The sequence below is a fragment of the Notolepis coatsorum genome (genome assembly GCF_963971535.1).
Source record: "Notolepis coatsorum genome assembly, chromosome: 11".
Lineage (NCBI taxonomy): Eukaryota > Metazoa > Chordata > Actinopteri > Aulopiformes > Paralepididae > Notolepis > Notolepis coatsorum.
This window is the reverse complement of record NC_140175.1, coordinates 85,675,130-85,693,159: the sequence shown is the minus strand read 5'-3', so window position 1 is coordinate 85,693,159 and position 18,030 is coordinate 85,675,130. Positions and strand designations below refer to the sequence as shown.

Below are 18,030 nucleotides of genomic sequence, written 5' to 3'. Positions count from 1 at the left end.
TAGATCCATTTTCCATTTGTATGACGCAATAAACGCCGAAAGCATATTGATTATTGCGTCTCGAAAGCGATCCAATGCACTCGAGGTGTGTATATTGATCCACGTTACAAGCTATATCTGGCAGAGCTTTTTCCCTGATGCACCGAGCGCCACTTCCGGTTTAGAGTAGAGTGTAACTCGCCCGAAATCCACCAGGTGGCGGTATTGAGGCATTGCAATATCAGACAGGGTCCAGCTGGCTCCCGCAGGCTTCCTGGATGAATTATGAATGCCAATAGCAAATAAAAGAAATAACGATCATAAAAACGAGTTTACTCGTTGTTGGCACTCAACTCAAGTATACTCGTTATTGGCAATTAATGTGTTAACACTTTGACGACCACGGTTTGCAGTGTAATATGGTTCTAGACGACCAGGGTTTGTCAACAAACCGATGTACTTTTGGATAGCTATATATATACTTTATAGTATTGCCATCTGTCCATTCTCATTGTCACTTGAGTGCATAAACCGTGCCTTCATAATGGCTTAAAGAAAATAAAAATCCATCGGTTGGTTGTCATTTTATAGCGTCGTGAATATAAGCTTTATCGCAGTTTTCGTCTCGTCTTTTTTCTGGAAAGCTATTTATAGGGCTAAAGGCTAGTCACGTTATATCGAAGGCCTTTCTGTTGTATATATACGAATGAAATAAAACAAACTGCTTAGCATCCGGACTATTACAGAGCATCTATGGATGAAATGGGGGCGGCGGGGGACGCCGATTAGTATTATTGATTAGCAATACAGTGTGCGTTCAAGTAGCCACATTCACTGATCGATCACTTGCGTTTTAAAACAATGTCCAATCCGGCTGTAATTTGGGTGAATAGTATCCTACCGTCAGCCCATGTGATCGCCGGCAGCATTTCCCCATTATTCATCGGCATCTGGTAGATCGATATGTCCATTGGCTGATCATAAATCCCATTATTCCAGGCTGAAATCTGCGCTTCGAACCGTGATCCACGGTGCAGGATGTTCGCCTGGGACCCAGGCTCATATGAAACGCCCAAAGACAGTAAAACATTTTTCCCCCATTCGCCCTCAATGATACTGCAGTGGAGCGATGGCGCCCCTAAGCGGATCTGGCCGGTATTGCATGTTGCGGAAATCAAATATGCGGGTAAATCTGCAGAGTCGATCGGGGACGTTAATACGGTTATTAATATGGAATAAAACAATAACAACTTGCCACGAGTTAACTCGTGGCTCTGGTCCACAACGCATGGCACCGAAGCCCGAGTTAACTCGTGGCTGGTCCCTATAGTGTTAAGAGAGCCAGACGCTCTTCTGATATATGTGGAGCGCTATTTGACCAAAACAGAGAAAGGATTCTTCTAATTATTTAGCAATAAGTTCAATAAAATATGTTTTATTGTACGCTCGTCTCATCTATTTAGATGGTAAAAGGTATACTTTGAAATGCTGTGTGGCCCTTTTGGTAATGTTAGATGCAAGGAATCCACCCCAATGCCACGGTGGATCGCTAAACACCCTGTTGTTATGCAAGTGTTGCAACTATGGCAGCCGAGATGGCCATTCTTTGCAACCTTTTCTATTAAAAAGACATTACTATAAAATACGACAAACATAGACATCAAGTCTCATTATTGCATACAACAAGCTGCAGCGGACGCATTTGTAAATGACTTTAGTTGGATCCAATGTTGCGCACTGCCTTTTTAATACGGCAGGGTTTGTATTAGGCCTGTCCCCGACTAAGGATTTGTAAAATCGACTTTGGGCTTCTTGTCCTCCGCGAAAGCATGCAATTGGTCCACTGATGGATACATCTTGATATTTGTCTAGTGTGTTCATTAGACGGGTGAAATCCTCTTTCAGTGCCTCTGTGCCTGTTTTCTTAGGTAGTTAGCCTCGCTGGTATGTGCACCATTAGCGTTATGCCTCTTTGATTTTGGAAAGAATGATACAAAAAGAAAATTCTCATTCGACTAAGAGGTTGGCAGTCTTTTGATCGATTAGTCGACTATTCAAGGTCAGCCCTAGTTTGTATACAGGTCACTGCCGACTGGTTAACACCTCTGACACGCCCACCAAACCAGAGAAAATTTACCTCAAAGCCCACTGAGCACCATTTGAGGAAACGCGCCGTTCAACGCGGAAAACTTCGCAAAAGGGTGCGCACCATTTTCAGATTGAACGTAGTTCCCAGCTGATCAACCGTGACCTAACCAGAGCCACGTGATATTTGTACAGATTGCAGACACAGGGACCTTGGAGCCGTCGCAAACTGCTAGATGTTGAGGTGAGTTTGCACTGGAGGCCTGAACACATCACAACTAAACAACTTAAAGACACCATGCCCTGTTGGTCTCTTGTTTAAGAAACGTCAAAAGTTTCAAAACGTCTATAGTTCTGTTTCGTCATGGTTATATCCTCACCTTTAGGCTTGAGAATCGAATCAATGATTCAAATACATATGAATAATAAAGCCCCAGTTTGCAATAATCAAGACACTCGATTGTTTAAACTTTAGAGAGTCACTAAAGGAGATGACGCCTACCTTGGTGACCCACTCGGTGTGTCCGGTCAGCGTGTTCAGACAGGCGCCGGCTGACAGGGCCCATATCTTCACAGAGAAGTCTGCCGAGCCACTCACCAGCACGTCTAGGTCATCGTTATAGTCCACGCTGAAGACTGCAAACATGAGACACATTAACACTCCATATTAGCTAGACTTCCATGTTCTCATTTGGCTTTAAATTTTTTCATTCAATTAACGCTTTCACTGCCACACTACAAAAGGTTAACCCTTTACTATCACACTACTGACGGTTGGGTTAACCTGCTGTTGTGTGGCAGTAAACGGGTTAACCTTCTGTGTATTGTCGCAGTGAAATGGTTAACCGTTTGGTAGTGCGGCAGTGAAAGGGTTAAAAGGTTTTTGCAGTGATGGAATCACTGCGCTCAGGCAGCAGTGGTTCGAAAACAAATAGTTTAGAGTATATATCTGCTTAGAAAACAATTTTTTTTAGTTTTTTTTAATTTTTTTACGTGGTAAATACACGGGTCACAACATGTTTACAGGAACGTTTGAGTTGTATTTGGAGTGTATTTCGTGACTGTTGGGAACTAGGCCACACTGGCACACCTACTTCCAGTGAATGACGCTAAGCTAGGCTAACGGTGCGGATGTTCCCTAAGCCGAATGCAAGCACAGAGAAGAAAAGGCTATGTATCTGCTTGTCCAACTCCAGGGTAGATGGCAAATAAGCTAATTTCCTAAAAAGTTGGCGTGTTCCTTTAACCTCTTGAGCCCGAGCCCTATTTTCAGAAGAATTGCCTAAAAGTACATACCCAAATAAATGGAAGATTGCTCCACTTCTACAAGGTCCATTTGCATGTTCTTGGTATCTAGGGACATCAGGGAATGTATTCCCACCAGTGTCCGAAATATTGTGTCCGTTACTATGCTTGAGTAAATTGTAATGAACCAAAGGCGAATATAAAAAGAAATGTCATCTTTTAAATGCAAAACATTGACCAGACATGAGAAATTGCCACTGAGCTCATTCAGCACCTTCTTGAGCTCAAGTGTACAAAAACTCTAAGCAAATGAATAAAGGGCAGATGATTTACAGGGTTTTTTGTAGATGGAGTACTGAATTTTGCCATCCGGACACATGCAATTTGAAATATGAATATAGAATATCAGGCCTATAAATGACCTTATTATGGTCAAGTCATACATCTATAGATTGGGCCACATCTCCTCTTTCAAATGGCAGAGTTCAATCTGGATTTAGTACCACCAGGCGCTCATAACAGGGCAGCAAAGACTGTGAATGAAATCTACTGCAAGTACAGTTCATTTTTGTTCTGAAGGTTTTTTTTCTAGACGTTCACAGAAAGGTAAAGAAACAAACTACGTTCTATTTTATGGCAATAACGTTCAGGCTGCAAGTTTGACAGGGGCTGGGGAGTGTAGTTTTATGAAATCCGAAAGCCCATCAAACGCCCCTGGTCTCCTCTTTCATAGGACTACAAACATGAATGACGCCGATGTGTCAAGGGCAGAGAGGAATTGAATCGATGACCAAAATAAATGCATGCGTGTTCCTATGTGTGTCGGCCATTGCCATTGCATGGCAATGTAGCAATGTGTGCTAAAAAAAAGGGGGGGGGGGCTAGTGATGTGTACAATTGAAAACGCATTACATTTTCATTAGTGAACCTTGACGTGTCTTACGAGACTTGCTTGTCTTTAGATCTATCAGTTGCCAAAATAACTGATTATAGTAGCAACTAACCACCAAGCGTATCGTTTCAACAGAGCATGAACAAAACACAAATTACCATTAAAATAGCTGCCATGAGAGTTTTGAGAACGGTAAACATTGGTCCAGCTCTAGCGTTGTGCATCAAACAATCCAAATGTCCCTAAAACCAGAAGTGACCTTTCAGTCTTAAATTAGCCCGGTCCGAGTATAAATCCCTGTGTAATGCCTGCACCCACCTGCACCAGTGTGGCCACGGAACTGTTGGATTTTAGCTCCCGTGCTCCACTCCCAGCATGCAATGGTGTTGTCAAAGGACCCAGTCACCAGCTTCTGCTCGTCGAATTTCACTGTGGCGCAGGTGTGCGTCTGAATGCCATAGATGCACTGCCCGGTGCGGACATCCCACAATTTGGCAGAAAGGTCATCAGACCCTGGAAAAGAAATCAGGGAATTTTAATAAGTAGAACGGAACCTCACTGTGTGGCATTCTGTCAGGCCAGAGAGCATAGGTAAAACACTAAACACAAGCCCTCAAGACAGAAATATACTGGAAAATAACAGTAGATTCAGGAGAGTAATTATAATGTTGCGTCAACTGAAAGATATGGCTGGTCTTAGTTGTGTCTACATTCCTTAAAGAGATAAAACCACGCTCAGTAGACAGAAAGGGGAGAGAGAGGTAGTTCCTTTGGGGTCAGGGGTGACGAGCTCCAGCAGTCGCCTAGGCAACGAGACGGGTAGATAACAAATTACAGAAAAGGAGTTCTGGGTTGCTCATTTCGGGCAATTGTTTTCTCGCGACTGAAAGGGGACAGACACGGAGATAGACGAAGCGAGTTGCACAGAGCTCAAGGAGCATTCCTTAAGATAACACCACAAAGAAAGGAGAGTTGTAGATCACTCATTGGGCCAGTTGCCAGAGGGGGGGGGGTTGGACAGACAAACAGACAGGGGGGGGGAGAGAGAGAGAGGCGGGGAGCGACTTGTAAGCTTGCGCTTTTCCGATAGAGTCAGTTGAGTCTAGACAGTGAGACAGAGAACATCAGGGAGGAAAAGGCAGCCCTCCTGTGGGAGGGTTGGAGGAGGGGAGCCACGAGGAGAGAGCGAGCTAGTCCACACAACCAAGAGAGATAGAATTTATTAATCTAGTTTATTAATCTAGTTTAGTTTATTAATCTAGTTTATTTTCTTAAACCTTTTAAAAGACTTTCTTTCAATTCACTTCTGATTAAATTCTGTATGAGAAGTTACCTTTGTTTATGTAAATAATATCCTTTTTGATATGAATGGACGATTCAACATATGTTTGCTCCGAGTGCACAAAGGGAGAAGAGATAGGTGTCCAAGCCGTGAGAGTACGAAATTCCATTGCCTCCATGAAACAAACACAACGCAGAGGTTCGATAACATGGAGGCGATGAAGGCTGGATAACGACGACCGCAACGACTTAAAGTGTGGGTCCGTATCCTTCGACTACCTATCCATTAGGTTTGGTCCAAATCAGATCAAATAAATCAATTCAATCAATTCTTTGGGCAAGATCGTAAAAATCTTAAATCGACAAATGATTCAGTCAGACAATTATTGGGTGAAGAGAGTTCTGGCAGGACACTAAGTCATGCGTGGAGCTACACTGATTTGGTGGTCTATTTAAAGACCTCCACATTAACACACACTCTGTTCACCAAGTGCTGCTGTTGTACCTGTAAGTAAGGTTTTCACCACCACCCCAGCCTCCACCACCACCATCACAGCAGCCTCCTCCTCCACCATTACTACCATCACCACCACCCCAGACTCCTCCTCCACCACCACCACCATTACTACAATCACCACCACGCCAGCCTCCTCCTCCTCCTCCTCCACCACCACCACCACCACCACTATTACCATCACCACCACCCCAGCCTCCTCCTCCTCCACCACCCCAGCCACCTCCTCCTCCACCACCACCACCACCACTACCATCACCACCCCAGCCTCCTCCACCACCACCACCACTACTACCATCACCACCACCCCAGGCTCCACCACCACCACTCCAGCGTCCTCCACCACCACAGCCTCCACCACCACTACTACTACCATCACCACCACTACTATTACAATCACCCCAGCCTCGTCCTCCACCACCACTACTACCATCACCACCACCCCAGCCTCGTCCTCCACCACCACAGCCTCCACCTACTTTGGTTCTACTCTGTACTGTATGCAACTACTCAAGTGTTGTACTCTAAGTTACATCCCCTATGGGGGATTCGTTCACAGTGCTCCCTGCTGTTCAGTTTGCCATTATGCTTCATCTCCTGTGTAAGTCATTATGCGTTAACTTCTCTTGCAGCAGGGAGCACCCCTAAGAGAAGAACCAAACCACCAAGACTATATAATAAGTCATACAACCAAGTCACAGCATTATATTCATAAACTAAATAAATAAACCCTCATTCATTTAAATTACAAAGAATGCCGTAGAATTTACACATTAAAATGTCTTTAATTCCCTTCTATAGACAGTTTTAGTGGATAGTTTCTTTCCTGTTCAGGGTATGTATCTGCAGGTTAGGCTTGGGCGGTATGACGGTATTAAGGTATACCAGGGTATTTAGAAATACCTACGGTATTGATTTTCAATACCGTCCGTCACCGTCAAAATCACAGATGCGCTTCAGTTTCTATAACAGTGAAACGGAGTTTTGAGTGTAGTGCACACACTGAGTGTAGTGCACACACTCGCCAGCAGAGGGCGAGACCGCTCTAGTGGAGCGAGTGGGTCACAACCATAGATATATATAGAACACTAGATAGCTTGCCCGCGCTGCCGGCCAATGGAGAGCGACGTCACTGAACCGCCGCCATCTTGCTCCAGTTAGCCTTGAGTGAGAGTGAGTGAGCTGCACAGACAAAAATACTCATAACTCGCTGAAATATTGACGGATTTACAAACGGTTTGGTTTATTACAAGCATTATTAACGTGGCTATGATTCAAGCGGTTTGTAAAAAAAAAACATCTTTTAAATTTTTTTTTTATAAGTATGCAGTATCATAACTACATCTTTGATGTTTATAGCAAACCAACCCGTTTGTAAATCCGTCAATATTTCAGCGAGTTATGAGTATTTTTGTCTGTGCAGCTCACTCACTCTCACTCAAGGCTAACTGGAGCAAGATGGCGGCGGTTCAGTGACGCTGGTGACTCCGCCTTAAGCTATCTAGTGTTCTATAGATATCTATGGTCACAACGGTGTAATGTTGCGACAGTGCTGTGAAAATACCGTAAAGCGTTGTGACGAGAGCAGTGTTGTTGTGGTCCTTGTGGAGCAATCAGTCTCTTATTATATGTGAACTAAAGAGTACAAGGTTTACACAACAGCCCCCACCCGCATTTTTATTGTATTTGTACCGTCCTGTACTATCCGCTGTCAGCTGTTTATCTCTCTCTGTGAGCTACTGAGCTTGAATAAATAGCGTTAGCTCACGTTAGTAGCGTTAGCTCTGCGGCTAATCTTGGATTACCCTGAACTAAATCAATGGCTAGGTTATAAAGCATTCGAGTAGTTTTTACTGCACATAGAAGTAGCCAAACAACGGGAGCATTTCGGGAGCATATGACCAAAACCCAGGCAATTTCTAGCCCTTAAGGAATCAAATAGTCTGCCATGGCTATAGGCTAGATGCTAACGCTAAAACGGTGCGGGCTTCTACCGGTGCGGGACGGGACTATCATTCTGAGAGCTGGCGATGATTTGTTTACTTGGTAACACGTAACACCCCCCCCCCCCCCCCCCGCTGATGAAAATGAAAGTCATACCGTCAAATACCGTGCACCGGGGTATTATAACATAAAGGTTTGCCGGTTTGAAAATAAGGATACCGCCCAAGCCTACTGCAGGTTTCAACAAGTTAATATAATAATAATAATGCAGGACCTCTTTAGAGAGGTCTTTATTCGGCATGCAACGACACAACGACATGCAATGGGCGGCACACACACACAGAGGAATACACGTCACACACCCATGCAATTGTCTCTCAGGGTCGCCGATGCGATTGAGCTCTGCTCTTAACCCATCCCGTCGTCCTTCCCCCCCCCCCCCCCCCCCCCCCCCCCCCCAAGGGCTGCCGGGAGCAGACAGGGCGTCGGTGAGGGCTGCGGGGACCAATCCAAGTGCTCCTGCCCGTCTTCGTCAGGGACGCGACAGCGATCTGTTGTGCATGTTTTTCCATTGGGTTTCTCTTATTGGGGGGAGAACCCTTGCGAGCACGGGGGAGAACATGCAAACTCCACACAGAAAGGCCTGGGAGATCCCCCACCTGGGTACCTGGCATCGCGGAAACCTGGTGCCCAAGCGGGAATCGAACCCTGGACCTTCTTGCTGTGAGGCGACACAGTGTTAACCACTACACCACCGTAGGGCTGGGCGATATGGCCTAAATATGATATCACGATATTTTCTGACCTTTCGGCGATACACGATACACATCACGATGTTTTTCTTTTTTTTCCCAAACAATTCATTATGAGGCTTACCAAGACAGTATTTGAGTTTGCAAGCTAACATTAAAGACTAAATAAAATACCCATGCATTTAGCATTTTTATATTATATATTAGATTTAGATTATTGGATTATTAGATTATATATTGCATATATTTAGCAATGAGATATTATATGATTTAGATATGAAATATGATTAATTGAAAATGGGGGACCCTGATGCAGTGTCGGCGTCAGAACGAATTTATCAGGGGGGCATATGGTAATTTTGGGAGGGCATAAAATATACGCTTCAGAAAACGCATGTGTTAATAATAATTATTGTTTTTGTCCTCTCACTAATCCCCAAAACATGCACTAATGCACGCACCGCAAGTACTACATACGTAACGTTACGTAACGTTATGTAACATAGCCTATAGTCTAACCGGCACAAGCGCATTATATATACCTGGCGCGAGCTGTTTATTTCCGGTCGCTCAAGTTGGCTGCAATAAACAGCTCGCGCCAGGTACTGACTATATTATGCAAGCTGTTATTGGCTATTGGTTATTGGTTATTGGGGGATGACGTGACTGTATGCGAGGTCTACCCCATACCCTGCGTCTGCACTGACAAGTCCAAAAGCTTGTCGTTTGTTATTGGCACAACCCATTTAAAATTTGAAATGGTAAAGGATCATGAAATATCAAACGGCCACATACATACTCTAGCTACCAAGCGGGCGAAGACTGGTCTGTTAGAGGAGAGTGTTGCGGTCAGATCCCTGGTCTCAATGAAATCAGCTCAGATGGACAAGTTGAAGCTGCTGTTCCGCACATGTGCGAGTAAGTATTAGACAAACTAACATGTATTATGTAACTAATATTACGGTGTTTGTTAGCTAGCCACATTCATTTAACATTAAGAAGCATATGGGCTCCAGACTAACACAGCCCTGTCGCAAATATTCAGCACCATGGACAGCTGCTCTCTCTCTCTCTCTCTCTCTCTCTCTCTCTCTCTCTCTCTCTCTCTCTCTCTCTCTCTCTCTCTCTCTCTCTCTCTCTCTTTCTCTCTTGCACGTCACGTCACAAACACACTGGGTCTTGCGCACACACACAAAGTGAAAGATCACGTATTTCGTTTTCGTATTATTATACACCTGGCTGAGAATCTTTGACGAGTCCAAACCAGCATTCTTTTAGCTCAGCTAAGACGAGAAGTAGTACCTGTTCCTTCGTAGCTGGTCTGTGTTGACAAGTGTCGAAATCTCCTTGCCGGTATTGCCGTGAAGAAGCCTTAGGTGCGCCTGCCCCAGCCAACCATTTTCGTATATCCATTTTATTTGTATGTCCGTCTCCAAGAAGTGATTATTATATTTTACCTGAGTCTGACTCTATCTTTGACTTTCGCGCTCACTGACCTCACTCAAGTCACGCCCTACCCATATCAAAATCAATTCAAATGCAGTCACGCCCTACCCGTCAACTCAACGTAACCAATAATAACGCGTGCGTGAGCCGTGGCGTGAAGCCGCGTGATATCAAACATACACTTCCTTTAAGACTTTTTTTGTTTAATTTCGTTTAATAATAGGCTAAATAGCCTATTTATAAAGGAAAACATCTGACTTTTACTATAATAAAAAAAATGTATGTTTAATTATTTTATTTTTTTATAATAATTGACCATGCCGGTTGGAGGGGCACAGTGCTCCATCTGGGGGGGCATGGCCCGCGAATGCCCCCCCATGGCGCCGACACTGCCCTGATGTAAACAAGACGAAAGACTTTCTCTGGTCTGCATCCCCTTAACAATTGTATGTATTGAGCTGTACTGTACCCATTCTGCAATGTTAATAAAGTTTTAAATCAATCAATCAATCAATAAATAGCATTTTAGCATTTTTATGAAACTACTGTATATTTGTATGTCTCTAAATGTTTTGATGAATTGAAAATGGAGGACCCTTATGTAAAAAAGCCGAAAGTCTTTTTCTGGTCTTCATCCCCCAGTCCACTGTTGTTGTATTGAGCTGTACTGCTGTATTGTACCCATTCTGCAATCGTTAATAACGTTTTCATTCATTCGATCATTCAGCCGGCAACAGAATAATTTTGATTGACAGTCGAGTCTGCCAATTACGTCACACGATTGAACCCGCCCTGCTGTTTTTAGCACCAATCGGCAAGCTCTATGCGTTTTTTACTTCCGCAATTGATTTTGACGAGAGCTGAGCTCAGCTCAACGACAACAACAGCTCCCTGCGGCAGACGAGTGATTACCAGCGCACCGCAGCATGACTAAACAAGCCATAATGATTTTATTGCAACGAATGTTATAATAAAAGCCTTTCCATACATCTGTCTGATTGAAAACTTTATTAACAGACCGCAGAATGGGCATGCACAACTCCGCACGGGCTGAGATATGAACAGTAACGCTTGCTATCTATGTCGTCATCGGACATTGCTATGTTTGGGTAAATACGCTAATGTTATTGAACGTGTAACTATATAACGTTAATGCCACAAAACGAATGCCTTTGTTAATAATAATTAGTAACTTTGATGCAGTAGTGTGTGTGGGGGCGGCGTTGTTCAAAAGTTTGAACGGGTGTGGACCAGATTGACGCGACACAATCCTCTTGGGCAAAACATCACGATATCCACAATACGTTAAAAAAGTGTATCGTTAATGAACTGTACCCGATATTTATATAATATCGTCATATCGCCCAGCCCTACACCACCGTGCCTTAAAGCAACATTTTATACAAATTTCATGACTGTAGAGCCTTTACCTATAAGCCTACTGCGAGGGGCAAGGGTTGAGTTGAGGGCTGCAACGATTAGTCGACGACGACGATCATAAAAACTCGTCGACGCAGAATTTTTGCGTCGATGTGTCGTAAAAAATAATAATAATAGTTTCTTTATAAAAAAAAATTAGAAAATGTTTGCACTACCTATCTTTGTGAAAGTGGCTTCTCAGCTCTGGTCCAGCTGAAGACAAAGCAGAGGAACAGATTGGACATTGAGCATGACCTCAGAGTTGCTTTGTCTACCATCACCCCAGACTTTGAGACTCTTGTCAGGAGCAAACAACATCCCAAGTTATCCCATTAGTTCCCTGGGATGTTAAGCTAAGAAGTCTGCTAAGAAGGATATATTATTATTATTATTATTATTATTATTATTATTATTATTTTATTTCATTGTGTTTTTAGCCCTAGTTGCACTTTTGTTGCAACCCCAGTTATCCCATTAGTTCCCCCAAACTTACTGTCGGTCTGTTATGTTAAGCTAAGAAGTCTGCTAAGAGCCCGGAAAAGGAGCCGCGCCCACAGGAAGCAGAGATGGAGGGTGTGACCGATTAGTCGACTAATCTTGCTTTCAGTTTAGCTGGTCGTTCATACTAATACACATTGGCCGTATTAGGGGGTGGGAAACTGATGGGTGGGGATCGGGCGTTGTGGACAGCGACTCCTACAGGTCGGTTGGTGCGCCTGCGCAGTAGAATCAGGAAGTGTCGGGGGCAGCGTGAGCCTCCCACGCGTTACTCCTCGCCACTGAGAGATCGAGCTGCGCAGGTGAAAAGATGAGACTGCTGTTACCTCAAGTACCGGAGGGGACTTGTGCTATGTATGACTTAGTCCACATTGCAGCCGGCTTGTGGGAGGCAAGAAACAGCGTTTGTGACAGGGGAGGGTTGAATTGGATGATACGAAATTGGGATGGGAGAAAAATATAGAAAAATGGGAGAAAAAGTAGATTAAAAAAAAAGATTATTCGACTAATCGAAAAAATAATCGACAGATTAGTCGACTACCAAAATAATCGTTAGTTGCAGCCCTAGTTGAGTTAGATGCGGGCTTGAAGAATTCAATGTCCAGAGTGCTCGTATAATTTCGGATATGCCAATCCATTTATTGACCACTATAAACCAAAAATATATACAAAAACTCTTTAAACTAATAACACTGAATGCCGACCTATACAGCATATCAACACGAACACGGTCAAAAACTGTTTGGCTATTCCCCTTGTACACCTGGGGCTCGTCACCCACTGATCAGTATAAATGGATAACCACCATGGTGACTGACAATGCCACACCTCTGCACCGCGAGTTAAAATAAAACAAAATAAACAGAAAGGCATTTTGGCTCCAACAACGACCATACTAGGAAAAAACAAAACACATAGTGACACTGAACTGGCTGCTACATTTGTGTGCCCATTTAAATTTGTGCACATTCCATACAAGCTCTCGCCAGACGCACCAAGCTCCCGGTAGCCCCACAAAAAAAACAATGACTTGAATACAAAAACATATATTTAATATAATTATATCTCCTGACAGCTCCCCAAAAATCGAAATGAAAATATGAAATGTAAGACTTTTTAATACCTTTTAAGGCCTTAAATTGAGAATTATTAATTGAATACCCTGCTGTTGCAGTGTTTGCTAATATCAATATAATTATTTTAGTTAAAAATATCAGCCTCTACCTGTACAGAGAAGGCCATCCTTGTAGTAGAGGGCGTAGACACGGGCACTGTGGCCGATGAGCGAGGACGTCTCAAAGGCCTCCTGGTCGTTCAGCTGCATCATGCGCAGCTTGGCCTTCAGGTAGACGGCCTTCCAGTGGCACGCATCCTGAATGGCCTCATCGATCCGCCAGCCTAGCTCCCGACACACGCCCTGCCACACCTCTGGACAGGAGTTGATCACCTAGAAGAGTAGGGCCAGGACAGGAAGACTATAATCTTTTTGTCCATAATCTAGTAAAATGTTTTCATACAACGTTTAAAAATGGTGGTCACAAATGTTTAGGTTTAGGCTAAGTGCAGACAGTTGCAATTTATATGATACAAATAGTCATAATTATTATCATTATAATTTAATTAAAGTGACGGCAATCCCCCAAGGATTTCTCACAAAGAAAGCCGTTAAAAACACGGGCGCAGATCGGGTTGTCCGACTTACGACTGCCTTTTCAAGTTTGTAAATCCTACAACGAATTTACAATAGGAAATTCGAGAATGCAGAATAAATTCGTAAATCGAGTTACGAAGGAATTCCCTGGTAACTTTCACGTATGTCCGTTCGAGAATGAGGACCGTTGTCAGAAGAACTCATGTTTGTGGTTTGGGCTCTGCTCCAGGGGAGAGATGGGTGGGAGTGGTTCACAGGAGCAGTGCCAGGGTTAGTTAATTGATACAGGTGTTACCTGTTGACTAATTATGCTCTCTCTTTATAGTAGTGTTCTGGACCTGAATTCAGGAACACACACACTGACAAAAAGCTGGGAGAGGCTGTGAGTGTGTCAGGGAAAGCCGACTTGGATAAGAACTGAATATATATAAAACCGGGTAAAGAGTATATTGTTTTGTATAAATTAGTCAGGCAGTATTTACATTTGTGCTTTCACTTTGTGTGTAAATAAAACGGTCTCCACCGTATTGTGTTGGCTAAAGAACGCGGGAGTAACAGCCCTCTCCATTACAGGGCTGTACAGTGCGACGAGATGGTCGCGAATTGCCCCTTTAATTGGCCGTTGCGATTGGTAAATATTATCTGGGGGCGGGCTTGCGAGCAGTGCTTTCAAGCCTTGCATTCGCATTTCACTCCTAAATTATCCAAGGCGTGTGATGACGCCACTCACGCAAGCTGAGCAGTGAGCACTCAGCAGGTATGATCAGCGGGAACAATCGACTGAGCACTCACTCTGATAGACTGGCTGACTGTCTGATTTAGCTATGAAGAAAAGTAAAGTTAGTATTGCTTCATATTTTCGACGCGTTCGACCTCCTATAGTGAGCCGAACTGAACTGAACTCAGACACACGGAGAGAGCTGCGGCGTCTGCTCCTCCTCCCTCCCGCACCCGTGGCTGTTGTAAACACTAGTCTCTAGTGGGACACTGGGACCTCGGTGAGCCTGCCAGCCGGCTAGCTACTGATATCAACAAATCCTCCAGCAAGTCTAGTAGTGCATGATAGCTCGCGTTAGCTTACTGTTCAAAACGAAACGTCCCATTAAACTAAATAGTTCAGATAGCTCCTGATATCAATGTATGTCTTATAAGTTATAACACTGAGTCGATGCGTATTCGAGCTGAGGGCACGCTGAATATAGTCAATAGGGTCCAGCTGCAGCGCCGGAGAATCCTGGCCGTAGCTGGAGGCTACAGTATAGGGTCCAGCTGCAGCTCCGGAGAATCCTGGCCGTAGCTGGAGGCTACTCGAGTACACACAGACAGTGGAGCTGGTTGCATATAGCGAGCATTTTGACTTGTTGCGTGGTGGCGATGTCTCGCAGATAATACAACTACAAGTATGATTATATAATATATATATTTTATTAAAAAAAAATATAAAATATTTAAAATAAAAAACAATCGATATAAATAATGGTAAATTGTTATTTAAAAATTTGCCCCTAAAAAATATTTTTTGCCCCTAAATTTCTCATTTAGGGGCAAGTGTGCCCCTACTAGTGAAAAAGCTTAGCGTACAGCCCTGCATTACAATATTATATGACTGGAGAAGAGATGCATCACTACTCATTCAGCTGGCCTTTCGCAGGACAGTACAGTAACGAGACAACAGGAGACATTCACCTTGTTCCACTGCTTGCACACCAGACAGCATGTGAGCAGGGTCTGGGGGTCCAGCCAGCGTATCAGGTAGAAGGTCAACTCCAGGGGCAGCAGGCGCAGGAAGTCGCGCTTGAGCAGCGCCTCCAGTCCATTGGATAAATGGCGAAGCTGGACAGCGCCGCTCAGCGAGATGAGCTGGTCCAAAGAATGATTGCGCTGCTGGTCATTCAGTGTGAGGAAAGAGGCGGAGACTGACTCCAGCCACCCCTCAAAGGCCGCCTTCTCCATGGGCACATGAGAGCGATGACCTGCAAAGACACCGGAGGACACCACTTATGACGGATACAACTTTTACACACCGGCTACAACTGGATTATTTCTACCTGACCCAATGAGTTCGAAAACTGATCAGTCAAACTGTCAAACTGATTTGACTGATGGCTGAAATCTATACAATGACAAAAACTTGCATGCACAATTGTATTACTAAACATTGACAACTTTGGTGTTTGGGTACTGGAGCCAAGTAATAATGCCATCAGGCACATACGTGACTAATGTATTACTTGTGAGATATGCTGGAAAAAGCAGTCTACACTGGCAAAGAGGAGGTGTGGGAGGTTACAAAGGCAGAAGTAGAGTAGGACCACATCAATTATCTTTAGAACAAATTATATCAGTTTTTGGTAAGCCAAAATGGACACAGCACGGTAGATGATTTAGAATGAGGGGACATTATTACACCACTCTGACTCATGTGTTTGTAACTGGCCAAGTTAACCTGGTCAACGATTAACCTGTCTGAACGTTACGTCTCAAGCCCAGTATACAGTTAACTTTAACGAACTGGAGGAACCTGAGGTGACTGGCACAGCGGATAGCTAACGTTAGGTCGTGTTTAGGAAAGTACTCGGCAGGTCAGCTCGCACTAATGCAACGGTGCCTGTTTTCTTGTCACAAGAAATGGCTGCTATCATCATATTTTGATGACCGTCATTAGCAGACTGCCTGCCTAGGTTGCCATACTAACGTTAACAACAGTTTTCACCCAACCCCTTAGGACAATGTTTAAACTGTAGCATAATGAACATTAACGTTACAACCAATATCTTGCAAATAAGCACTGAGCAACGACTAACATGAAACCTACCATTTCCCGTAGAACCCGTCTCGGTGGCAGGCGTGCTAACGTTAGTTAGCTTGTGGGCTTACTAGCTAGCACAGCGTAATAATGTGAACACGAAGACAGGTGTGATACCATGAAGAAGTACTCTGTACAAAAAAAAAGCGAGACAAATATTACAGGTGACGTGCGCGAGAGTGGCGACCGCGTGAAAAGAATGCGAAGCTAAATTAACGAGCAAAAATCGCCACAAACCGGCAGCACGTAGCGCGTTAGCTGCTGCAGGTAGTTCGGTTAGCAGCAGTGGGACGATGTCTGCCGTGAGCTCTTAGCCAAGTTAACGCAACTTGTCAACAAGCAAGTTAATGGAAGGATGGCCCCACTAACGCGGGTAACCAGTTATCTTCTAGAAATAAAAATAATAACCCTTCCTTAGCCTTTCGTCTATCACTCAGGTAGACAATACGATAGTTTCCTTGTCAATCTCCTAACAAACGATATTTTAGCTATCTAGCTAAGCTAACAAGCTGCAAACTATTTTTTACAAACCTGCTTCCGGTCGTCTCCGCAGTTTCCCTCTCCAGTAACGTTCGGCTGCGACATACTGCCACCCATAGGTTTGGAGTCGAAAGCAAAATAGCACTGTAATTTCTGAGCAGATATATAGCTACTTACAGACAGTCTATATTTATTAGACCATATAATATTGATTGATTGATTGAAAACTTTATTAACAGATTGCAGAATGGGTACAGTACAGTACAGCTAAGGGGGATGCAGACAAGAGAAAGACTTTCGTCTTGTTTACATCAGAGTCCCCCATTTTCAATTCATCATAACATATGACACACACAACATACTGATACAGTACTGCTACATCTATACATTTATGACATACCAGATTTGCAAATACAGTACTGTTTGTGATACAAAAAGAGTCCAGAAAAGAGAGTATATACATTTGACGTAGAAACTGTACATTTGAGGAGGTTGGGTAGGTGTGGGGGGGGGGGCTGTACATTGGAGGTGGGTGGGGGGACGACGACACTGTAAGGGTGCATATAATCGAAAAGCAATTTTGTTTAATTATGCAACTCGAATTAATTTGGTTATTTCCTCTATTACATTCATGCAGGGCTAAAGGCTCTATTTTAGTAAAAATGTACAACGTCTGTTAGTGTGTGTGTGTGTGTGTGTGTGTGTGTGTGTGTGTGTGTGTGTGTCCACATGTGACCGTTACACATTAAAAAAAAATGTAACAGGTGAAAAGGGTCACACAAACAGTTAAACACAACCTGGCAAACTTCAAAAGCGGAGGGTTGAGCCCAGAGCCTTCTAAGAAGATGAAGTGTTTATTATTGTACTGCCACCAGCAATTAATAGGGGGTTACTTAAGTCTTAGACCATATGGGGCATGATGGTAAAGAGATCCCTTTGAAGGCGAACCGTTTCTGTAGGTGTTAGAGTAGCAATAACTTGAGCCCAAGAGCAGAACACAGGGAGAGGAGAATGAGGCGGTTTAGGTTGTTTAATACC

At 43.8% G+C, this 18,030-nt stretch overlaps 1 protein-coding gene across 1 annotated transcript in view; it reads right to left on the bottom strand.

Moving 5' to 3' along the window:
* Positions 1-17,031, bottom strand: part of fbxw2 (F-box and WD repeat domain containing 2) — a 29,467-nt gene extending 12,436 nt beyond the window's left edge. The window contains exons 1-6 of the mRNA XM_084324549.1: positions 16,750-17,031; positions 16,522-16,643; positions 15,393-15,679; positions 13,280-13,502; positions 4,520-4,714; positions 2,567-2,700 (exon numbers count right to left, since the gene is read on the bottom strand). Coding sequence (XP_084180675.1) covers positions 2,567-2,700; positions 4,520-4,714; positions 13,280-13,502; positions 15,393-15,659 — 819 coding nt within the window. The 5' untranslated portion in view covers positions 15,660-15,679; positions 16,522-16,643; positions 16,750-17,031. The remainder of the gene's footprint in view (positions 1-2,566; positions 2,701-4,519; positions 4,715-13,279; positions 13,503-15,392; positions 15,680-16,521; positions 16,644-16,749) is intronic.
* Positions 17,032-18,030: the final 999 nt, after the last annotated feature.